Raw genomic sequence first — 25,303 nt, 5'->3', positions numbered from 1 at the left:
GCCGTCATACTTGGCAGCAGCATCAAAGATGACACGTACCTTCGTGGTGGCCTTGTCATCTCGTACAAGGGCGACATGCGGCAGGAACCACTGGTCGTCGCCATCTGCCTCAACCTCTGCTGCCGACACTGCGCGCACATAGCCTTTGTCAATGTGGCTACATATGACTTTGCCGTATGCTGCCTTCAGCTCCGGACGCTTGTCCAGTGATTTCCCTAGCATGCACAGGCGATGGTCTGCCATGGCGCGATTAGCGGTGACACCAGGCTCGCCGTTGCTGTGGATCCATGGGACTGCAATGGTGACTCGCTGATCATGGAAGCTGATGGATTTCTCAAAGATCTCCTCAGCCAGCTTCTCTGCAGAGGTGATGTAGGTGCCTTTGTGCTTCATACCGACTGCCTCCAGATTCCAGAAATTCTGGACCAGGCTGTCTATGCTGCATTCGCCGTGTAAAGCATGCACATAGTTGATGGACAACTCGTCATCACTGGGTGCACTGGTCGTTGGGCCCATACACACTCATCCTAGTGGCGTCTTGCGGGCAATTGGTCCACCGCTGCTGCTTCTGTACTCCGCGAGTGATGCGTGGGCATCAATGACGTCTAGACCAATCAGGAGGTCGACCGTGGTGCTGGAGATTTCGGGAAAGTCTATGAACTTCAGATGCTCATAGCTGGATGTGTACCGGCTCCAGTCGACGACCTGCGTCTTCTTGGTCACATGATCATATGCGCATGCCTTGAGCGGGTTTGACACTGTTCCATCAATGGATTTCATCTGCACCTTGACCAGTTCCCGATAGCTGGAGGTCTGCTGCGCACCAGTCGTGGATGTGTTCAACATGTGAACTTCACCTGCCATGTCCAACTCATGGGCTACCTCCTCCCGTATGAAGCTTGCAGTCGAGCCTGAGTCCAGCATGGCCGTACAGATTGCCGACTTGCCAGTTGGGCCTATAATCTTCAAGGGCACGGTAGTGAAAGCGGTAGTCTGCGGCACGCTGACACTAGCATGGTGAGAACTTTCCTGCCCAGGTGCCGGAGCTGCTGACCGCATCGTAGCGGGATTCTGCGCTGCAGCTTGTTGTGGCTGCACTGACTTGCTGTAGTGCAGAAGTGAGTGGTGCCTCTCTCCACAGTGGGAACCTTCCAGCTTCTGGCACTCACGCGCCCAGTGTCCATGCTCCAAAAGACAGCTACACAGCTTTGCACGCTTGACCAGGTCCCAGCGGCGCTTGGTTGTCAGCGCCCTGAATTCTGGACACTCTGCTGTGGCATGGCTCTTGCTGAACTTGGCACACTGCTGAGTACTGAGCTCCACAGCATACACAGCAGATGACCTAGGTTTTGGCGGGACCGCAGGAGGTGTCTTGTTCAACTTTTCTGTGCCGACTTTCACCAAGATGTCATCGGCTCGCGTTCTGGACCCGTTTTACCAGCCAGAACGACAATGTGGTTGCGTTGCATTTGCTGTCTGGATGTGATTCGTAAAATCGTATAACTACACTTCTGGGTAGCTTCTCCAGCGCACTTAGAAATAGCTCCCTCCAGCCAAGTCCAGGTTCATGAGCACATTTCTGAGCTTGACAGCAAATTTCCGCAGGGCTTCTGAATCACGGTCTGCGATTCTGGGATGGTTCAGGATTGCCTTCTCCTGTAGTGCCAGGTCGTGGTTTTCTCCCCCATACCATTGGTCAAGCTCTGCCCAAGCAGCAGCGTATGCGCCTGGTCCATCAAACATCTGGGCCACAATGTCCTCAGCCGAGCTTCCTTGGAGCACCTCCTTTAGCCTAGCCAGCTTATAATCGTCGGATACGTAGCGATCCTCATCCACCAGCCGCTTGAATGATTGACTCCACCGCACAAACTGTTGCGCGTTTCCGCTAAACTTGGGCAGCTCCAGCGGCTTCAAGTGGTGTAAAGCACTGACCCCATGCGGGCTTTGCATACTGACAAGCCAATCATGCACATGAGGCTCCACACCAGGTTCCGGATGAGGAAACCACTCAGAAAGTCTACTCATTGGAGCACTATAGCCAACTGACGTGGCTCTGCTGCTCAGACTCTGTGGCTTCGGCCGTGTGTGTGGTGCTGGGATCGGTGGCACAGGCCGCATGTGCGTTAGTGTTAATTGTGGCACAGGGGTAACCTGTTCTGCGACTGCTGATTGTTGGCCTGATGCCACTTGGCCAGGAACAGCCACAAGCAATATTCTTACGCGCATGAACATCCAAACATTGACCACATACGCCTTCTGGTTTTTATCTGGCGTTGTCTCCATGACTCCTCTAACATCAGCATGTTGTTCGCTAACTTTTTCAGCCGCAGTAATTCCACTCAAACTCGTGGTGGGCACAGTAATTTACTGATTGTTCCAGCCAGCCCAACTGCATATCTTGCCAAACGTGTTACCTATGCTGGGACCATCTTATGGAACCAGCTCCCCGCTGCGGTCAGGCAAGAAAGAAAACGCAATCGCTTTAAGTCAATGGCTCTTGCCTTTTTGCTTACCAGATAAATAAGCCTTTTTACAAATGCTGTATGCACTGCTCTTTACGTTATTTTCTCCCTATGCAAGTCGCAACTCCTGTTTTGAGTTGTTTTTCTTCTCTCTTTTTCTTTCCCTACTAGTTGCTGTTACACTCACTGATACTTATGCACAGATATACAGCATTCCCTCACTAGTGGGACCATTGTTATTAGGCTAGGGCCTGTTTTGGACTTCCCACTCTAAATAAAGTTTACAAACAAACAACAACAGTGAAGTAGAATAGTTCGCCTCTCTCTCTCCACAAGTATTTGATACCATACTGCACGTTTATTTATTGCTTTATTTATTGCTTCAAGTTATAGATTTTGAACTTGTACGTCGTGTTCTTCGTTTTGAGACTTTGCTTACCGTTCTGTTCTGTTATCCATACTCTGCATTCTCCGCGCCTGCTCTGTTCCTTTCTTCTCTTGCTATTATCATCATGTTTTCCTTTCCTCTCTGACTCACACTGACTGTCAATTTGTCTAGTTTCAAATTGTTTCATCGTCTGCCAGATCGCAGAGGTTGTTTCCTGCATCGTAGCTTACGGTTACTTTTCGAACACATTTTTGCGTAGGCATTTTCACGAGTTATGTTGACGTCATGCCCTATCAGCTGCGCGTCATTATTGCGAGCATGCGCATTGCTTTTGCCTTCTGCCTTATTTGCATGCTGCGCTTGCTGCAAAGGTTAGCGTCCCCACGCTTGCTGGCCGAAGCCCCATTGACCGCGCCGCGTGCGTACTCGCACACGTCAGCCGGGCTTCTCCACGTCGCCTTGCCCCGCCCCCGCCGGTTCCGTGGAGTTCCGGTTTTATTTCTCCTTGTTGATCGATTAGCTCTCCCAAGATTGAGTTGTTGTTTTCTATATCCTTACCTAATTAATTCAATTCCAAGTATCAGTCCTTTTATTTACACTACTGTCGGAGTCCGCCGTTGAGAGTGCTGTGTGCATGTGGAGTAGTAGTGGTGAATAATTGTTGTGCGTGCGTTACACAACAGAGTGGTGCCGAAACCCGCCTTGGATTTGAGGATCGTTGGGTCGTTCGTGTTGTAGTGTTCACCTGTGTTGGTGCGTTTGTGGCAGTGGTCGGTGCCCGTGCTTGTGTCCCGCAAGCTAGCTGTTCTACTAGCGTTTAGTATCGTTATTCGTAGTGTGTTCTGTTCAGTATGAGTCTCAAGCTGGACAATTTCCTTCGTCCCTTCAAGGGCAAGGGGGACGATTTCAATGCATTTCGCTCGAAATTTGGTGTGTTGGCCAAAATATCAAAATGGACGTCGGATGACGACAAGATGAAACACCTTCCGCTCTTTCTGGACGGCGACGCGTTTCTTGTGTATGATCGATTGTCGGACACCGACAAGGCAGATCCGGATGTTGTGTTCGGCAAGTTGTCATCTGCGTTCGCCGTGACGAAGTCGCAGGCATACGGCCTGTTTGTACAGCGTAAGCTGAAACCCGATGAGTCGGTGGACGCGTACGTCGCCGATCTGCAGCGGTTGCTGGGCCTGTCTGGTCACAGCGCGACTGATGATGAGGATACTTTCGTGATAGAACAGTTCATCAGTGGGTTACCCGTAGAGTTTATCCAGCCCCTGCGCATGGCCACTGCTGGGAAAAAGTTGAAAGTGTCCGAGTGCGTGGAGCAGGTACGTGCTCTACAAGCTACGCATGCTGATTGTACACGCAGTCCGATGGTGGTCGCCAGTGCTGCACCTGGAGGTAATGGAGGTGCGTCCCGCAGCGTATTTTGCCACCAGTGCCACGAGCCTGGACATATTCAGCGGAACTGTCCTTGCCGAAAGAGGCACCATGATCGGTATGGCGGTGGAGAACGAACATGCTTCTTCTGCGACAAGCCTGGCCATGTCAAGTCTACGTGCCCGGAGCGCAAAGCTTGGATGGCGGCTTCCGCTGGCAAATCTGCGGCCGGGGTGTCAAAAGCTGACAAGAAAGCCCCAGTCCTGTGCATTTCAAGTGCCTCTGGTCCTGGCACCCTCCCGAGAATGCATGCGGACGTACGTCGTTGTGGTGTCAAGTGTAACTGGGAACGTGTCACCGCTGTTATTGACAGTGGGTCAACCCATACACTGATCTCTGCTAGCTGCACCTCAGTACTGCCCGCCAACTGCCCGGTCGATCGCACGTCGAATGTGCTCGTTGCCTTGGATGGCCAACCATTGCCTGTCGTTGGGACTGTTCGCCTGACGCTGAAACGTACTGACGGCCCAGTCCATCTCTCACCAATCGAGGTTGCAGCCACTGTCGTCAAGAGTTTGGATGCTGTGGATGCCTCCGTGCTCATCGGGACAGACCTCATTGCTGCAGCTGGTGGTCTCAGCCTACAGTATGACGATGACAACTTATTGTGTGGTGTCCGTTTCGGTCAGGCCGTGACTGCAGCTGTTCCAGGAACTCCTCCGATGGTACATCCTTCTCCGTATGTGTCCGTAAGTTCTGATGGTGATGACACTGTGTTGCATACGGATGATGGTGAGGCCAGATGGCGTGCGGACAAGCAGTACTGGGAGGTGAAATGGTCCTGGAAAGATGATGTTGCACCCAGCGAGCCTGTCGGCCATGGCATCGGCGAGTATTCTCGCTCCAAGCTGACACCAGACCAAGAGGGTCTTTTCCAGGCCGAGGTTCAGAAGTAGCTGGATAGTGATTTCCTCGTTCCCCATGATCGGGAACTTCATGGTGACCCTGTGGCTGTTCTACCCTTGCTGGCTCAAGTACAGGAGCACAAGGGCACCACACCGGTCAGACCGTGTCTGGACTATCGTCTCCTGAACCGCCGTCTTACTTCGCAGCCTGGTCGCGATGCTCCTGTGTGTGAGGAGGCCCTCCGACGCTGGCGAAGTGATGGCCGCCCTGAAGAGTACTGTTTGCTTGATATCCGCAAGGCGTATCTACAAGTTCGTGTCGCTCCGGACTTGCTGAAGTTCCAGACAGTGATGTGGAACGGCCGTGTCTACACTATGACTCGGATGGGCTTTGGCCTCAATGTCGCCCCGAAGCTGCTGACGATGATTGTCCAATGGGTCACGCGCGACTTTGCAGGCGTCGATAGTTACATCGACGATATCCGCACGCCCATTGCATGCCGTGATGCACTCGCTACTCGTTTAGCCGAATTTGGTCTCCCGCCGAAACCTGCCGAGCCACTCATCACTGCTCGTGTTCTTGGTCTGCAGCTCGCTCAGGACGACGATGGCATCGTTAACTGGTCGCGCCGCGCTGGTGTCGATCTACAGCTGCCTCGGCCTGCTACCAAGCGCTCGTTATTTAGCTGGTGTGGTCGTTTGACGGGCCATGTTCCTATCTGTAACTGGCTCCGTCCCGCCAGCAGCTTCATCAAGCGCCTCATTGGTGCGAGCACCGCCTGGGACGACCTGGTCCCCGATAATGTCTTGCGGCTCTGCACGGAGGTTGAAACCAAGCTGCAACAGCACGGTGACCCTGCACGTGGTCGGTGGTGGACGAGCCCTGACGGTGGTTCTGACTGTGCTGTGTATGTCGATGCATCTGATGTTGGCCTGGGTGTAGTCGTGTCCGTTGATGGCCAAGTGATGGAAGATCGCTCGTGGCTACGTCCGAAAGACGACAAGCGACATATCAATGTCGTCGAGCTGGAGGCTGCAATCAAGGGCCTTTCTCTCGCCGTGGCCTGGAAATTCTCTTCTGTCCGTCTGGTCACCGACTCGAAAACATCAGCTGCCTGGCTCCGTGATGTCGTCAACAATGTGCGCCGTGTGAAGACAAGCGGCCTGTATGATGTCCTGGTTCAACGCCGCCTGCAGATCATTGCTGACCTGATTGTCAGCGCACAGCTCAGTGTCACCATCGAGTGGGTAGCATCTGCCGCCAACCCTGCTGACGTCCTGACTCGAGTCCCTGCTACGTGGATCCAGCTGAGTAAGAAGTTGACCGCTACTGCTGATGCACCTGCCAGTGTTAGTGCTGCCGTGACAACTCCGGTTGCCACCATTGTTGGTCCTGTGCTGTTGACTGACATTACTTCTGCTCAGAGTACTGACCAACTGATTCAGACTGTGATCACTCAACTCGAGCAGGATCTGCCTGTTGCTCGTGAGTACAGCAAGGTGAGACCCCAGCTAGTGGTCTGTGATGGTGTTCTGTTTCGCAGTGTGAAGTTGCCTGTTGACGGCCTTGTGCTAGTGCCTGTCATTCCAGTCTCGGTTATCTCTTCTGTGCTGTCTGCCGCTCATGTCAATTCTGGCCATGGTTCGTGGTCCACGATGTATAGCTTGCTGCGCTGTCGCTGCTTCTTCCCTGGCATGGGTAGTGCATGCGAGGAGTTTGTTGCCAATTGCGCTGATTGCCGTGCTGCCAGTCCTCTGCGGGGACCTGCTGCTGCTGCCTCTCGACCCGATATCCCCGGTCGTCCGTGGGGCGAGGTCACTATCGACACTCTTGAACTTGGTCTCGACAAGAGTGCGACTCATCATTGTGTCTTGGTTTGTGTCGACTCATTTACGAAGTGGGTTGAAGTCATCCCTCTGCGTCGTCATGATGCCGTGTCTGTTGCCGCTGCTTTCGCTGGTGTATGCAAGCTCTGGGGTGCCCCCGACATTGTCCGTATGGATAACGGCACGGAATTTCGTAATGCCATTGTGGAGTCGTTGTTCAGTCTCATGGGTGTCCGTGTGCGTACCGGTGCTGTTCGACACCCTCAATCGCAGGGCTCTGCTGAGCGTGCCAATCGTACTTTGCTCGGCCTCATCCGGAAAGTCCTCGATGGCTCTTCGGACTGGAGGGGTGAATTGGATATGCTCCTGTTTTTCTATCGCAATCGACCTCACAGTGCCACTCGCCTGTCGCCGATGGAAGCCATAGTGGGCTGGAAACCCCCTCACTTCATTATTGCCGACACCGCCGAAGCGTGTAGCCTCAGTGACTGGGCCACGAAACATGCAAAGCGGTCTGCACGGATTCGTGATCTGATCGATGCTGAGCTCTCGGCGAGCGACTTCGTCGAAGAAGAGTCACACTGTCCCTATGCTGTTGGTGATCGCGTGATGTTGCAGCGCCCAGATCGCCATCAGAAGCGCCTTGCACCCTATGAGCGTGGCTGGAAAGTGAAAGCAATCGTAAGTCCAATGACTGTGGTGATTGAAAAGCCAGGTTCGGACAACCGCCGAGTGTCCGAGAAGGTTATCAACATTGCCTTGTTGAAGAAGGATCTTCCCGATGCTGCCGATGTAGCTGCCACAGAGGCTAGCCTGAATAGTGACGAGGAAGATGACAATGGTATTGGTGTCACCATTGATGTTGCTCCAACTGCCGGATATGCGCTACGACCTCGTGGCCAGCTCCAGGCGCCAGCGCGTTACCGTGAGTGAGTATGACTATGGTATCAGGGGGAGAGGTGAAGTAGAATAGTTCGCCTCTCTCTCTCCACAAGTATTTGATACCATACTGCACGTTTATTTATTGCTTCAAGTTATAGATTTTGAACTTGTACGTCGTGTTCTTCGTTTTGAGACTTTGTTTACCGTTCTGTTCTGTTATCCATACTCTGCATTCTCCGCGCCTGCTCTGTTCCTTTCTTCTCTTGCTACTATCATCATGTTTTCCTTTCCTCTCTGACTCACACTGACTGTCAATTTGTCTAGCTTCAAATTGTTTCATCGTCTGCCAGATCGCAGAGGTTGTTTCCTGCATCGTAGCTTACGGTTACTTTTCGAACACATTTTTGCGTAGGCATTTTCACGAGTTATGTTGACGTCATGCCCTATCAGCTGCGCGTCATTATTGCGAGAATGCGCATTGCTTTTGCCTTCTGCCTTATTTGCATGCTGCGCTTGCTGCAAAGGTTAGCGTCCCCACGCTTGCTGGCCGAAGCCCCATTGACCGCGCCGCGTGCGTACTCGCACACGTCAGCCGGGCTTCTCCACGTCGCCTTGCCCCGCCCCCGCCGGTTCCGTGGAGTTCCGGTTTTATTTCTCCTTGTTGATCGATTAGCTCTCCCAAGATTGAGTTGTTGTTTTCTATATCCTTACCTAATTAATTCAATTCCAAGTATCAGTCCTTTTATTTACACTACTGTCGGAGTCCGCCGTTGAGAGTGCTGTGTGCATGTGGAGTAGTAGTGGTGAATAATTGTTGTGCGTGCGTTACACAACAGAGTGGTGCCGAAACCCGCCTTGGATTTGAGGATCGTTGGGTCGTTCGTGTTGTAGTGTTCACCTGTGTTGGTGCGTTTGTGGCAGTGGTCGGTGCCCGTGCTTGTGTCCCGCAAGCTAGCTGTTCTACTAGCGTTTAGTATCGTTATTCGTAGTGTGTTCTGTTCAGTATGAGTCTCAAGCTGGACAATTTCCTTCGTCCCTTCAAGGGCAAGGGGGACGATTTCAATGCATTTCGCTCGAAATTTGGTGTGTTGGCCAAAATATCAAAATGGACGTCGGATGACGACAAGATGAAACACCTTCCGCTCTTTCTGGACGGCGACGCGTTTCTTGTGTATGATCGATTGTCGGACACCGACAAGGCAGATCCGGATGTTGTGTTCGGCAAGTTGTCATCTGCGTTCGCCGTGACGAAGTCGCAGGCATACGGCCTGTTTGTACAGCGTAAGCTGAAACCCGATGAGTCGGTGGACGCGTACGTCGCCGATCTGCAGCGGTTGCTGGGCCTGTCTGGTCACAGCGCGACTGATGATGAGGATACTTTCGTGATAGAACAGTTCATCAGTGGGTTACCCGTAGAGTTTATCCAGCCCCTGCGCATGGCCACTGCTGGGAAAAAGTTGAAAGTGTCCGAGTGCGTGGAGCAGGTACGTGCTCTACAAGCTACGCATGCTGATTGTACACGCAGTCCGATGGTGGTCGCCAGTGCTGCACCTGGAGGTAATGGAGGTGCGTCCCGCAGCGTATTTTGCCACCAGTGCCACGAGCCTGGACATATTCAGCGGAACTGTCCTTGCCGAAAGAGGCACCATGATCGGTATGGCGGTGGAGAACGAACATGCTTCTTCTGCGACAAGCCTGGCCATGTCAAGTCTACGTGCCCGGAGCGCAAAGCTTGGATGGCGGCTTCCGCTGGCAAATCTGCGGCCGGGGTGTCAAAAGCTGACAAGAAAGCCCCAGTCCTGTGCATTTCAAGTGCCTCTGGTCCTGGCACCCTCCCGAGAATGCATGCGGACGTACGTCGTTGTGGTGTCAAGTGTAACTGGGAACGTGTCACCGCTGTTATTGACAGTGGGTCAACCCATACACTGATCTCTGCTAGCTGCACCTCAGTACTGCCCGCCAACTGCCCGGTCGATCGCACGTCGAATGTGCTCGTTGCCTTGGATGGCCAACCATTGCCTGTCGTTGGGACTGTTCGCCTGACGCTGAAACGTACTGACGGCCCAGTCCATCTCTCACCAATCGAGGTTGCAGCCACTGTCGTCAAGAGTTTGGATGCTGTGGATGCCTCCGTGCTCATCGGGACAGACCTCATTGCTGCAGCTGGTGGTCTCAGCCTACAGTATGACGATGACAACTTATTGTGTGGTGTCCGTTTCGGTCAGGCCGTGACTGCAGCTGTTCCAGGAACTCCTCCGATGGTACATCCTTCTCCGTATGTGTCCGTAAGTTCTGATGGTGATGACACTGTGTTGCATACGGATGATGGTGAGGCCAGATGGCGTGCGGACAAGCAGTACTGGGAGGTGAAATGGTCCTGGAAAGATGATGTTGCACCCAGCGAGCCTGTCGGCCATGGCATCGGCGAGTATTCTCGCTCCAAGCTGACACCAGACCAAGAGGGTCTTTTCCAGGCCGAGGTTCAGAAGTAGCTGGATAGTGATTTCCTCGTTCCCCATGATCGGGAACTTCATGGTGACCCTGTGGCTGTTCTACCCTTGCTGGCTCAAGTACAGGAGCACAAGGGCACCACACCGGTCAGACCGTGTCTGGACTATCGTCTCCTGAACCGCCGTCTTACTTCGCAGCCTGGTCGCGATGCTCCTGTGTGTGAGGAGGCCCTCCGACGCTGGCGAAGTGATGGCCGCCCTGAAGAGTACTGTTTGCTTGATATCCGCAAGGCGTATCTACAAGTTCGTGTCGCTCCGGACTTGCTGAAGTTCCAGACAGTGATGTGGAACGGCCGTGTCTACACTATGACTCGGATGGGCTTTGGCCTCAATGTCGCCCCGAAGCTGCTGACGATGATTGTCCAATGGGTCACGCGCGACTTTGCAGGCGTCGATAGTTACATCGACGATATCCGCACGCCCATTGCATGCCGTGATGCACTCGCTACTCGTTTAGCCGAATTTGGTCTCCCGCCGAAACCTGCCGAGCCACTCATCACTGCTCGTGTTCTTGGTCTGCAGCTCGCTCAGGACGACGATGGCATCGTTAACTGGTCGCGCCGCGCTGGTGTCGATCTACAGCTGCCTCGGCCTGCTACCAAGCGCTCGTTATTTAGCTGGTGTGGTCGTTTGACGGGCCATGTTCCTATCTGTAACTGGCTCCGTCCCGCCAGCAGCTTCATCAAGCGCCTCATTGGTGCGAGCACCGCCTGGGACGACCTGGTCCCCGATAATGTCTTGCGGCTCTGCACGGAGGTTGAAACCAAGCTGCAACAGCACGGTGACCCTGCACGTGGTCGGTGGTGGACGAGCCCTGACGGTGGTTCTGACTGTGCTGTGTATGTCGATGCATCTGATGTTGGCCTGGGTGTAGTCGTGTCCGTTGATGGCCAAGTGATGGAAGATCGCTCGTGGCTACGTCCGAAAGACGACAAGCGACATATCAATGTCGTCGAGCTGGAGGCTGCAATCAAGGGCCTTTCTCTCGCCGTGGCCTGGAAATTCTCTTCTGTCCGTCTGGTCACCGACTCGAAAACATCAGCTGCCTGGCTCCGTGATGTCGTCAACAATGTGCGCCGTGTGAAGACAAGCGGCCTGTATGATGTCCTGGTTCAACGCCGCCTGCAGATCATTGCTGACCTGATTGTCAGCGCACAGCTCAGTGTCACCATCGAGTGGGTAGCATCTGCCGCCAACCCTGCTGACGTCCTGACTCGAGTCCCTGCTACGTGGATCCAGCTGAGTAAGAAGTTGACCGCTACTGCTGATGCACCTGCCAGTGTTAGTGCTGCCGTGACAACTCCGGTTGCCACCATTGTTGGTCCTGTGCTGTTGACTGACATTACTTCTGCTCAGAGTACTGACCAACTGATTCAGACTGTGATCACTCAACTCGAGCAGGATCTGCCTGTTGCTCGTGAGTACAGCAAGGTGAGACCCCAGCTAGTGGTCTGTGATGGTGTTCTGTTTCGCAGTGTGAAGTTGCCTGTTGACGGCCTTGTGCTAGTGCCTGTCATTCCAGTCTCGGTTATCTCTTCTGTGCTGTCTGCCGCTCATGTCAATTCTGGCCATGGTTCGTGGTCCACGATGTATAGCTTGCTGCGCTGTCGCTGCTTCTTCCCTGGCATGGGTAGTGCATGCGAGGAGTTTGTTGCCAATTGCGCTGATTGCCGTGCTGCCAGTCCTCTGCGGGGACCTGCTGCTGCTGCCTCTCGACCCGATATCCCCGGTCGTCCGTGGGGCGAGGTCACTATCGACACTCTTGAACTTGGTCTCGACAAGAGTGCGACTCATCATTGTGTCTTGGTTTGTGTCGACTCATTTACGAAGTGGGTTGAAGTCATCCCTCTGCGTCGTCATGATGCCGTGTCTGTTGCCGCTGCTTTCGCTGGTGTATGCAAGCTCTGGGGTGCCCCCGACATTGTCCGTATGGATAACGGCACGGAATTTCGTAATGCCATTGTGGAGTCGTTGTTCAGTCTCATGGGTGTCCGTGTGCGTACCGGTGCTGTTCGACACCCTCAATCGCAGGGCTCTGCTGAGCGTGCCAATCGTACTTTGCTCGGCCTCATCCGGAAAGTCCTCGATGGCTCTTCGGACTGGAGGGGTGAATTGGATATGCTCCTGTTTTTCTATCGCAATCGACCTCACAGTGCCACTCGCCTGTCGCCGATGGAAGCCATAGTGGGCTGGAAACCCCCTCACTTCATTATTGCCGACACCGCCGAAGCGTGTAGCCTCAGTGACTGGGCCACGAAACATGCAAAGCGGTCTGCACGGATTCGTGATCTGATCGATGCTGAGCTCTCGGCGAGCGACTTCGTCGAAGAAGAGTCACACTGTCCCTATGCTGTTGGTGATCGCGTGATGTTGCAGCGCCCAGATCGCCATCAGAAGCGCCTTGCACCCTATGAGCGTGGCTGGAAAGTGAAAGCAATCGTAAGTCCAATGACTGTGGTGATTGAAAAGCCAGGTTCGGACAACCGCCGAGTGTCCGAGAAGGTTATCAACATTGCCTTGTTGAAGAAGGATCTTCCCGATGCTGCCGATGTAGCTGCCACAGAGGCTAGCCTGAATAGTGACGAGGAAGATGACAATGGTATTGGTGTCACCATTGATGTTGCTCCAACTGCCGGATATGCGCTACGACCTCGTGGCCAGCTCCAGGCGCCAGCGCGTTACCGTGAGTGAGTATGACTATGGTATCAGGGGGAGAGGTGAAGTAGAATAGTTCGCCTCTCTCTCTCCACAAGTATTTGATACCATACTGCACGTTTATTTATTGCTTCAAGTTATAGATTTTGAACTTGTACGTCGTGTTCTTCGTTTTGAGACTTTGTTTACCGTTCTGTTCTGTTATCCATACTCTGCATTCTCCGCGCCTGCTCTGTTCCTTTCTTCTCTTGCTACTATCATCATGTTTTCCTTTCCTCTCTGACTCACACTGACTGTCAATTTGTCTAGCTTCAAATTGTTTCATCGTCTGCCAGATCGCAGAGGTTGTTTCCTGCATCGTAGCTTACGGTTACTTTTCGAACACATTTTTGCGTAGGCATTTTCACGAGTTATGTTGACGTCATGCCCTATCAGCTGCGCGTCATTATTGCGAGAATGCGCATTGCTTTTGCCTTCTGCCTTATTTGCATGCTGCGCTTGCTGCAAAGGTTAGCGTCCCCACGCTTGCTGGCCGAAGCCCCATTGACCGCGCCGCGTGCGTACTCGCACACGTCAGCCGGGCTTCTCCACGTCGCCTTGCCCCGCCCCCGCCGGTTCCGTGGAGTTCCGGTTTTATTTCTCCTTGTTGATCGATTAGCTCTCCCAAGATTGAGTTGTTGTTTTCTATATCCTTACCTAATTAATTCAATTCCAAGTATCAGTCCTTTTATTTACACTACTGTCGGAGTCCGCCGTTGAGAGTGCTGTGTGCATGTGGAGTAGTAGTGGTGAATAATTGTTGTGCGTGCGTTACACAACAACAGACTCAACAGGCGAATCAAAAATCGCAGCCATCACACCAGCACTCTCCTTATCAAACTTCGCCTCCCACTCGTCCAACTCATTCAGCAGTTGTTCACTCCCTTGGGATTCCAACATGCTGCGCATAATTTCTAAAACCGAATTCAGCTCTTACCTTACAAATTCCAATTCACGGACATCAGGCAAATATCGGCGAGACGGCGACGAGCAAGCAATCAGTGTTCGGAAGCGGTTACTTATCCGCGTGCGGCGTCTACGAAGGTTTGTTCTGCGACGAATCATTTCTTTCCAGCGGTCATCAAGTTCATCAACAGAAGTTTCACACACGCTCGTACCATAATGGCGTGGCGTTAAAACTACGAGTCACAAACTCTGGTGGTGGCGGAAACACCATTACCACCGCTGACACTACCAGTCGAAACTTGTCGGATCCAGCTCGAAGGACCAAATGTTTCACCGGTTCCCTCGCAAACGCACACTGACATTACACACAACCATTGGAGGCATCGATCTATTTAGAATACTGTATTACCAAACATGTTCTCAAAACACCATTGAAGAATCTAATTCAAAAAGAACAAAGAACGGAGAGCTGGGGACGGACGTACACGGCCCCGTACCGGACACACAGCCAAGGAGGACGACACCGTATCGTCACCACGCTTGATTGGCAAAGAAAACAGCAAGCAAAGAAAATCGGCCAGGCGGCGCAGTTCAAACATCTTGAGCGACATGCGCAAAGTAAAACATGTGACAGAAAATAATGCATGATGTCATCTGTACTCACGCGGACATGCAAAAAGGTCAAATCTACAGAAAAGCGAGTGCCGCAAGAAACAGCACAAATAAATATTAATTCAAACAGCGAAGAACTAGAAAGGCAGATTTCTAATTATCGAAGAACAAGAATGTGTCGTAGAGTCCCAGCGCAACTGCCGGAGGATGCTGGCACCCACCAGACAAGTGGTGGCTGCCCCTGCCAGAGAGAAAGAACGAAAACTGAAGCAGAGGAGCCACGTTACAAATAGTGAAACGCACAAGGTAAGAATAATCGAGCAGTGTCCAATTACGGCATACGGAGTAATATACATGTTAAACGAAGACAAACACTAACAAATGGAGAACGTTCCAACATTAAGCCTAGTGTGAAGACGTACTGGAAAGGACCGACTTACAATGACAATAGAAGTGATAACAACAGTGGATTTTAGACATTGTGGAAGACCGCGTAATTAAACCAGAACTTTGAGACTAGAGAAGCTAGAGTGAGAAGCTCCATGAAGAATAATACTGGAGGAGATGCAGCTGAAGTGACAATGAGCGTCACCGGGCCATGAGATGGGTACTGTGATGTCACGTAGAGGAGAGATGGACACGGGAGGGGACAACAAAGAAAGGAGCCCTGAGTGGTACTTCATCTATCAAAAGCCATCTGTCCACGCATGCTAATTGTTGGGAGTTGTACTGTAATGACGTTTTCTCAAAACTGTCACGTGGTAGAGGTCCATTGCATTCGGCTGTGTTAGTAGCGTTGTACAAACTTAAGTTTTATCCTGAGCTTTGTTTCCAGAAAGAAAATGTGTTGTCTGTACAATTGTTTGATGCTATTCCTCGTCGATGTGTGAATAATGCTACATAAAGCGTCATCGAAATTGTCCCAGTTTGACTTTTGAAATAAAACGGGGTATATAATCCTCAGCAGTTGTACCACAGTTAAGGAATCGGACATAGACGATAGTCATCAGTATAGGGTGACAGCAAAGTTCCATTTTCTGTCGCTGGAAACTGAAAATTTTGAACTAGACGCAATGTCTTCGCTGATGTTCCTGCGATGGTACTTTCTACTCACTAAGATCAGTCAGGCATTGCAATCTGCACATTTCTCATGCTTACTAGTATAGCCATTCACTCAAAACTGATCATTGTTTTACCTGAGCTGGGGTGAGAATGACTTCGTAGAACAAGCCGCAGCGCTTGGAGAAACATCGAGGGGGATCAGCAAACTAATGTATGCAAGGAATGCTGAGACAGTCAGTACTGTACCTGCAAGGGCCGTGTAGACTCTGCGTGTACACAGTAGTGTAGAGTTAGTGATGCATGTGCAGATACTGAGTGAATCTACCAGTGATGCTGAAAAAGGGTGCGCGTTCGACGTGATAGTACACTTACCTGCATGAGCAGTGACCAAGCAGATATATTGAATGGGCATCCCACGGCTAAAAAAAGTTCATTATAAGCTCGAGGTGATTCCGTCGACGGTACTCAACCGACCTCGCAACGATCGTGTATTCTTACTGTGTTGGTGGTGATGTAGAATTCATCCAGAGCTAGCAGACGACAAGCATAGCAGCTGTTGTCCTGTGGAGAAAGTCAAAGCATTTGACATAAGGCACGACCAACTTACAACCTTCCTGGAAATTTTGCGAAACGATGTATTTTCGGCAATTTACATCGGCGACAACGACTCCTTCATCTCCGTGTGAAACTCTCAGCCTAACTGTCCTGGAACGTTACTCTTGACTTCAGACTATCATCATGTGTAATAATTTTTGTATGGTTTAGCTTATGGAGTTGTCAGTAACAAGTGACAAGTCACTATTCAAACTGCAACAATTTTGATGATGCTGATGAAGTATATTATTATTATTATTATTATGAAATGACCCAAAGGCAATGTGCCTATCGAGGGGTTCATTTGATTGAAAGAACAGTAGATGTAGATGTATGTACAAAGAGAAGTAGGGATTGATGAGGAGAGAAATGGGGAAAATCAACTGCATGGTGGCGGAATTCCGTTGATTGCATAAGCATAGTCAGCTGTAAATTTCCTGAGGGCAGCTTTGAACTTATAGAGCGAGGCTTCCGATGTTAGACTGGGGGGTAAACAGTTCCATAGAATAGCAGTTCGGAACATGAAGAGAGACTTAGACAATGATTTAAATTTGGGAAGAATGATTTTATTTGGTCGTCGCTCACTATTCGTAATCTTGAAATGGAAATCAGCAAGGTAATCACGATGATGGAAAACATATCTGTGAAAAGTAGTGAGACTGATAATTTGACGACGATAGGCTAGTGACTCTAGGGAGCATTTAGAATTTAAGACAGATTTGGAAGAAGTGTAATCAAATGCAATTTTTTTCTTTTTCAGTAGAGCTCTAGCAAACCTTGCCTGTAATTGATCAAGAGTGGTCATGGGTTTCTTATTAGATCCAAACGACCACACCGTACAGCTATATTCGATCACAAGTCTTACGAACCCTTTGTACAGTATGATCATTGCCGAAGGCGTAAGTTGCTGGGACATAATTGACAGTAGGTGCACTCGATATCTGAACTTCGAAGTTATTGAGGCGACATGTTTGCGGAAATCCAGGTTGTCGGTCAAGGTGATGCCAAGATGTTGCAGTTCAGAAACCACCGTTAATGGCTCATTGTACATTTGGTATTGGATTCCTGCAGTAGGTGTATCATTGATAGCTCTATGGCACAGCACGGATGTCTTGCTTGCTGAGAATTCACCTCCATTGTTCCTGCCCCATGTTTGACATGCATCGAGATCAGACTGCATGTTCGCTCTACTGGCGAGGGTGTCTTCAGGTTTGTAAGCCATATGTTGCGCGTCGGAATATTCCTGGAAAAGGCACGCATGTGGGAGGGAAAAAAACAGGAATGGAGGAAAAAAACTCCTTTCTATGTGTACTGAGCCATGTTGTACACAGAATAGCTGCCCTGCTGAACTATTTCTTACCCAAAACGACTAAAAGTCTCCACAGTACAGCTGGCAGACTGGGCTGGAGCGATGGGGCTACAGGCTTCATGGATGGCTCATTCTGTACTTTGACATGAGTCCGGTAGAATTCCTCTCCATCACGGTCCAGGGAAATCTTGGAGTCCTTGACACCTGGAATCTCTGCTCGCTTGGTGAACAGGCCCTACCGTACGGCTTTGATAAATAGAATTTTCATCTCTCGCACAGTCACACTATCTACTGTATTACCATCGTCGGTCAAGATTATCGAGAAGCTGATAACCTTTGATTTGATACTGGCTAGAGAATGTTCACCAGAACAGCCATCGATTGACTCATCTGGGTGTTTGTTTTCTTTTTTTTTGTCAACTGTTCAATGTGCTCGTTGTAAATATATCAGTCTAAATATATCAGTCTTTGTTTTGACCCACAATGGACTCCTGCGTGGCTACAGGCGTACACATTGTGGCAGCTGTTGTGTCTACGAGTGTGGAATTAGGAAAGAACCCTCTCCTCCTCTAGCCAGCAGTTCGAGCATCCCCAGCTCCGAGACAGTCTCGTCATGCGTCGTCGTCGTCAGTCAAACGTTTGGGAACACTAAATGTCAGTCCAGTCATGCCCGGCATGCACTACGCTCTGCTTGTGCCTTCCTACTTGGGACCTATATTCTTCATCAGCAGTCACGCCACTGCTCCTTGTCTCTCCTGACCGTCATCCCTGTTCAGCCAGTTCATCGTCCCGCATGCTCTGTCTCTCGGCAGCTCCAATAAGCCTGCTGTTGAGCACTAATCGCCATGTTCCCATGCCGTGCTCAATCCATCCGTCTAGGAGAGAATGAGATGTCACTGTATGGACGTGCCTCAGCCTCGAGCGTTCCGGATCCGCTCTGACTCATGAAGGAAGGAATTGTCAGGCACATGGTTAGCTGTAGCTCATTCTCTCTTTGCGCTTTCGATTACACGTTTATACAATTCTGGAACTGTTTTTTTAAATTCTGGAATGACCAGAATTTACCGATTCCGGCCTTGTAAACGAACGACTGGAATTCCCAACGCATTTTATTCATGTCATGTCACAAACAAAATTGATGAATCGTAAAAAGAGATCCTTCTGTCCCCTTCTTGCCTGAATGCAGTATGTAAGAATGTTCCAGAGCACTTCAAGATTCACGTGCGGGCTCGCAGCAAATGTCACCTAGATGGGCTAGAGGCTGTTTACATTGCCAAGCTTCAGCCTGAGTTGTGTAGACAGAAGGAGTTTGTTAGGAAGCTAGTACTATTTTGACTTCCCACCTCTCTGTTATAGTGCGTGTACTCTTTGGCGCAACTCACACTATCATTCAGCCTGTGTACGTTTCATCACGATTTTTCCGCCAATATGCTGTATAAATTGACATCGTTGTGCTTCGTCACATTATCACCATGTACTGATTTTGAAGAGTAATGGTACGAAAGGCTTCATCAGATTTTCAACTAGCTTCGTCTCTTTGTGGGCGAATATGTTTCCCTCCAACTAAGTCTCTATAATTATATAGTATTTTCCTTGTTCTTTTTTTTCTTCCCGAAAAAGGGATATATTGTATACATACGCCTTTTCTCTCTCTCTCTCTCCCCCCCCTTCTTCCCCGGAAAGGGAGATGTTGTGTATAGTTCTTGTCGCCGTCTTCTCTCTCCGTATTGTCTCTCTCTCTCATCTATTATACGCATGCTCTTTGTAGATAATCAGTCTTTGTCTTGTCCCACAAGGAAATCCTGAGAGGGGAGAGAATCCTGAGGGGTCCCACAAAGGAATCCTGTGTGTTTGTGTGTGTGTTTATGTGCGTGTTTTTGGATGTGTCTTTGTGTGAGTGCATGCATGCATGCGTGCGTGTGTGTGTGTGCGTGTGTGTGCGTGTGCATCAACATGTGTATGACTGTGGGTATGTGTGTACATGTCTTGTCTTTAATTTTGCTGCGACTTCCAGCATGGTAACACACCATTACATGAGGCAGCAGAGAGAGGTCATGTTTCTGTAGTAGAATATCTTCTCACTTCTGGACATTCGTTGGAACCAAAGAATAATGTAAGTCATATTATCCGTGATGCATTCTTGTTTGTATATGAGTAGAAAGAAGAATTACGCAGGTGAATAAATTCAGTATTGACCATGCCTGTGGGTTTGCTTTACGCTAGAAATTCACATTTGGCAATATTTTTACAAATTATGTCCACAAAAAAGTTTCGTTCGATTCAAATATGCTATAATACTAAGTAGTAGCACAAACTTCAGGCTGTTCAACATCATTGTGAAAATTAATGTTTTGTGCGAATAAACTTCCGTGCCTTCTCTGTATGTTGTTACGTTCCTTCTCACGTACATTGTCTCCTTCCTCATCAACAAGGTGATATAGCGGCTCGAGCAAACGAGAGCAAGAACAATGAATTATGGATATGCATGATGTATATTGGTCATGCATTTATCACCGTTGTTTTTAGCTATTCTACTTTGACCCGGTTGTATCACCTCATTGCTGTACATAATTCATTGTATATGCTCTTGTTTGCTCTTGCTTGTATATCACCTGAGGAGAAGGTACGGAAGTTTACTCGCGAAACCATTAGATTATTATGAATGTTGTTGAAGAGCCTAAGGTTTGTCCCCTCAACATAACGAGCAGGTTTCCTTTGCTTCATAAGCCTGGAAAACATTTAATGAGTTACTTGCGTCACATCAAACGTGCTCGTAAGTCCAATGTCTTGAAGAGATCTGGTATATGGTTTCACGTTGGCAATTCGAGGATCGCAGCATCTATGCTTCCTCCGGAAACTCTCTTGAGTGCTGGACTCCAGGTGCCATTGTATGATCTACAAGCGCATGTCATCCAAGTGCCGGCTGGCAACTATCAAGGTCCATGGCCTCCGGCATTACTTCGTGGTCAACCCCCTGTCGTTGTCCCCGTTCCAGGAGGGGCGACTGGACCTGCTGCTCCAGGGTATCGCCCGCAACCAGTGCAACACCTCCGTGCAATGCAGGGCTTCCTGCCACACTCTGCCACACTGCCACACTTCCTGCCACACTCTGCACATGAGACAACCTGCTGGTGAGGCGCTGGTATGCAGGGGTATTTCTGACGACTACGAGAAAACGTAGTTAGGAGACTCCGGGTGAGATGATCCACTTGCGACATCAACTAATTACTTGTACGAGTACGTTCTCTCCACCATTTTCTGCCCTCAGCTGCCAGCCGCATTGCGCGGGGCGACGCGCTCGATCTCCAACACGACTGGGGATTACTGCGAGCAGAAAATGCGTCTGGATCGGCAAGGCACGGGGCGGAACCTGAGAACAATCTGCCGGCATGCTGCTCGGCAAAATGTTCTGCGTGAAGATACTGGGACTGGAAAAATTGCCGGTTTGTTTGCAAGCCAAGTGAAAGAAACGAAAGCTGTAGCTAGCCGACAATGCCGGGAGAGCAAGAAACTTACAGGACAAACTGACGGAAAAGTTGAATGTTCCGTGTGAAGATACGTATATACCGGGACTGGAAAACTGCAGGTTTGTTTGCCGGCCAGGTGACAAGAATCAAAAGCTTTAGCAAGACGACAATGCCAAGAGAGAAAGAAACTAACTGGACAAACTGACGGAAAAGCTAAAACTGCATTTTGACACATCAAGAAATCAACTGCAAAGAAACGCTCCTTCACATCCCGACAGTTCAAGAGCTTGAAGAAGACACGTCTTCCGATATGACACCATTACAGGATTTCCGTAAAATTTCGCGAGCTTGCAAATCGTGCAGGGACAGTCACATGACACACATTCACAGCAACATGCCAAGATTGCGCGTGTGCCAGGGCTAACTAGGCTTTGCTGCACAAAGCCCACATTTTGTATTAATATGTGTTCACATCCCTGCGAGGTTCGTTGCCCGTCCTGATCACTCACAACCCAACCAAATCCAACCGCCAGACGGTCGACCAATATAGTCGACGACCCAACTTAGTGCTCTGCTCACCTTGATTCACACTTGACAACGAAGCGAAGACAGGTAAGGATTCTGAGAATCTCAGTCGATCAATCAAGTCCGGGAGAGAGTTATGTGAGTTATGGTGAAGACATCGTTCATTTTATACACTAGAACGAAGAGAGAGAGAGAGAGAGAGAGAGAGAGAGAGAGAGAGAGAGAGAGAGAGAGAGAGAGAGAGGTTCGTGCAAAGCATTGCGTGATTGTTTCTTGGAAGGCGGCATGGAATACAGGTTTGACAGATCAGGCATAGTAGGAAATAGCAAAAGATCAAAAGTTCAAATAACGGAAAACGACAATGAAGAAGAAGCACAAACGGAGCAAAAGGCCGGATCGGGACGTAGGGAGCCCGCTCACCTACGTCTCCGCAGAAATTGTGAGATATATGGATCACGTCGGGGAGCCCGCTCACCCGACGTGATAGAACAGCGTAACTCCGGCGGGATGTTGTGCCAAATACTGCGCCCTTTTCCAGGAACTTCACTGGCGGGCCCTTCGCGGGTCACCGCGGCGTTGCTGTACCACGCTTGCCACGCCTCCCTTTTGTGCCTTCATTTTGCGCACGGTTCCCCTATCTTTTGCGCACGCCTCTCGTTCTTCTACACTCAGCTCCTATTCTTCTGCACTCAGCTCTCACTCTTTTGCGCACGGCCCTTCGTGACTTGCACGAAGCGCGAAAGGGATCATGGAAATCAATAGGACTTCACAGTCACATGATTTTGCATGAAGCTACATTTCCAGGAAGGAAAGAACCTCCGGGAACATTCCTAGAACATTCCACACGAGAACCTACCTGACCAGATTCCGGCGGTGAATCCCACGATGTGTCATGTCCAAGAGACATGACACCGACATGGGATATCACGCCTAAAAAGCCTGACACCTACATGGAACAGCTCGTGCCGCTCAACCTACATGCTCAACACGTGGCACAAGACACTGGCCAAACCATGTGACAGTATAGATTGTGACAGCTCAAACACAGAGCTGCGCACTAACTTACATAGATCCTGCTACCACAGGACCTGTCATACTGCGAGCGTCGCGTCCAGGACGTGACATTTCCCCCGCCATTAAAGAATCACGTCCCCGTGATTGTACTCAACCAACATGATACTCAGCGAGATACCGCGGCGGCTGCCTGTTTCGGATAGGTCGTCCCCCAGGTGCCGCGATGGGTGCACCGGGCAAGTCAACTGGAGCTGCCGGAGGCACATCCAGTCCACCATAGGTTTCGGCACAAATACCGTCGTCATCGGCCGAATACAACACATCGGTAGTATCAGGCTCATACGACCCAGAGCCGGCAGAATCATCTGCCGTCGTTAGTGGCTGCAAATCGGTTGAGTCCGTGACATCCTCTCCTACTGCTGGAAGCAGATGGTCAGGCCTCACACGGCATCTCTTCAACCGGTTTACATGCACAATCTGCAGCTTAGCTGCCCCGGCGGTGTCCCGGATATGGTCTTCACACGTTTGGAGTTGGTGACCACTTGCGTCAGCCCAGTTGCCAATGTCTTTGGGTCAGTCAACAGCTAGAAACGGGAATCTCCCCACTTAGCGGCAAGGGAAATGCCTTCGACTGCGGCTTCCAATTCAGAATTGTTAATATGCCGCTTGTCGTCAGACTTATGAAGCCACGAACCATCCTCGACGATGTCACCACCGACTTCCAACGCCAGGCCGACAACAATATCAGATGCATCGCACCACCCTTGGCATTAGCTTTCTACATGCCACATGCCGGTAGCAGGATCGTGCTGGCTTAAACGACAAGCGAGACTCCTGCAGCATTGTACGAGATCTGCCGGTATCGGATCATCCCAGCCAAGCTTCTCCAGACATGCTAAACGCTTCAGCCAACTTCAATGAGGACAAAGCCATGATGCAACAGGGCCGTGGCTCGTCAACTGGCCACACCACTTGTAAAGCTCACGTTTCGTCGTGACATCGGCAAATGCGACAGGCGATTCATCACGCCGGGACAGGCGCACTCGACCATCCTCTGACTCATTGAGCTGCAACCCGAGAACACGTGCCGCCGACATCTCCATTGCTGGTTAAGTTGGCAGGCTGTAGCTAGCAAGATGTTCTGTCAACACAGTCCGTTGACTCTTGGAAACAATGATGTCGTCGACATAATTATCTGTCTCGGGCAAGCTGCCGGTAGTGTACTTGATGATGGTGTTCATGAACGTCGACGCCACACTCAGGCCAAACGCCATATGCGTCATTACGTAGAGAACACCACGCCACTCTACAACTTGGACCCGTAGCAACTCTGGGCTGACATGGATTTGCAAGTACGCCTTGGTAATGTCCAGTAACTCAAACTCGTCAGCTTCGCACCCTTGAGCCTCCACTGGCGCATTGACTCGGCGCACACATGAGATTTAGTTCCAGGGTGGGACACTGACAACTTGTTCAAGTGGCGATAGTCTAACACCGGACGCACAGGCGTAGTCGTCTTGTGCGGCTGACTCACAGCAATCAACAGCAAGACACAGGCTGGGCGACCATGGGTGTCAGCGGTGTGCTTCACCAGCCAGCCTCTTTCAATCCACTCATCCGCAGCTGAGCAGAATTGTGTCTCCTCTTCTGCGGTAATGTTCTTCCGCGGGTACTCGCTGATACCCGGACCATCACGGCCTTTGGGTTCTTCATCAGACTTCCCATTTAACCTTCCAACGCTTCTCGCCGTCATCAACCTTCAGGATGACATCATTGTCGTCAGTCTCTCCTTGGACATGATGAGACAGCTTTGAAGGGGGGGGGGGGGCGCGTCGAATCTGCAGGCATTGTGCAGTCATCGGCGGCTGGCTGGAGAACTTCGTTGTTAGCACTAGGGGCCATACCGTCGGTCAGCTGATCCTCATACACTAGCACTCGTGTAGACCGTTCAGGAGGCGCTTTAGCTGTTGATGCAACTAGTACTGGCGGGCTACTATCTACATGGGCTGCACCGGGCCCAATTACGACACACACGCGCTGATCGTTCGCATACTCGACAGACAGGTGGCCACACAAAGTCACCAGGTCAATGCCAATCAGTACGTCGGCGCCCACTACATGTACACACAGATCAGGCACAACCACAGCATTCAATGCATACTTCATGCATACTCACTGATCCGTCATGCCTCGAAAACGTGAGGGTCACTGTACTACACGTCTGCATGGTGTTGCCATCCAGCGCTACAACACTGTCACTATTCGTCAGTGGCATCACATCGAGACCAAGGCAATGCAGCAGGGCTTCTGTTACTAACGTGCGGGTGGAGCCAGTGTCTATCACTGCTGCAGCACGCTCACTGTCACTCGCGTTAGGACCTGCACATTCAACAAACACACGAGGTAGCTTCGGGCACGATGATGATGCAGATGCCAGGAGGCACACGTCCTTGGAGTAGACTGAGGCCCCAGCAACTTAGGAGCTAGCCTGTGTATCCAGCCACTACTGCCTCAGCACGCAGTCCTTCTTGACATGCCCTTTCTTGTCACAGAAGCGGCAGAACAGGTCCTTGCGCCGGTGCTCTTGCTTAGCACCATTCCCTGCTAGGGATAGCTTCGGGCAATGCCTTTTGAAGCGGCTCGGTTCTCTACAATGGTAGCAAAGCCGTGGTGATGGCATGGCAACACTGTCTTGCAAAAATGTGGCAGCTGCGGACACTGCACCAACTCTGGTGCCGGCTGCTGATCGCAGTGCCCGGATCC

At 50.7% G+C, this 25,303-nt stretch overlaps 1 protein-coding gene across 1 annotated transcript in view; it reads left to right on the top strand.

Moving 5' to 3' along the window:
- The window catches only part of LOC135829138 (uncharacterized), a 210,596-nt gene that overhangs the window by 10,354 nt on the left and 174,939 nt on the right, over positions 1 to 25,303 (top strand). The window contains exon 3 of the mRNA XM_065341544.1: positions 19,549 to 19,647. Within this exon, the coding sequence (XP_065197616.1) occupies positions 19,549 to 19,647 (99 nt within the window). The remainder of the gene's footprint in view (positions 1 to 19,548; positions 19,648 to 25,303) is intronic.

The sequence above is a fragment of the Sycon ciliatum genome, chromosome 13 (genome assembly GCF_964019385.1).
Source record: "Sycon ciliatum chromosome 13, ocSycCili1.1, whole genome shotgun sequence".
NCBI classification, from domain to species: Eukaryota; Metazoa; Porifera; class Calcarea; order Leucosolenida; family Sycettidae; genus Sycon; species Sycon ciliatum.
Note: the sequence above shows the minus strand (reverse complement) of the source record. Positions and strands in the feature narration are given on the sequence as shown.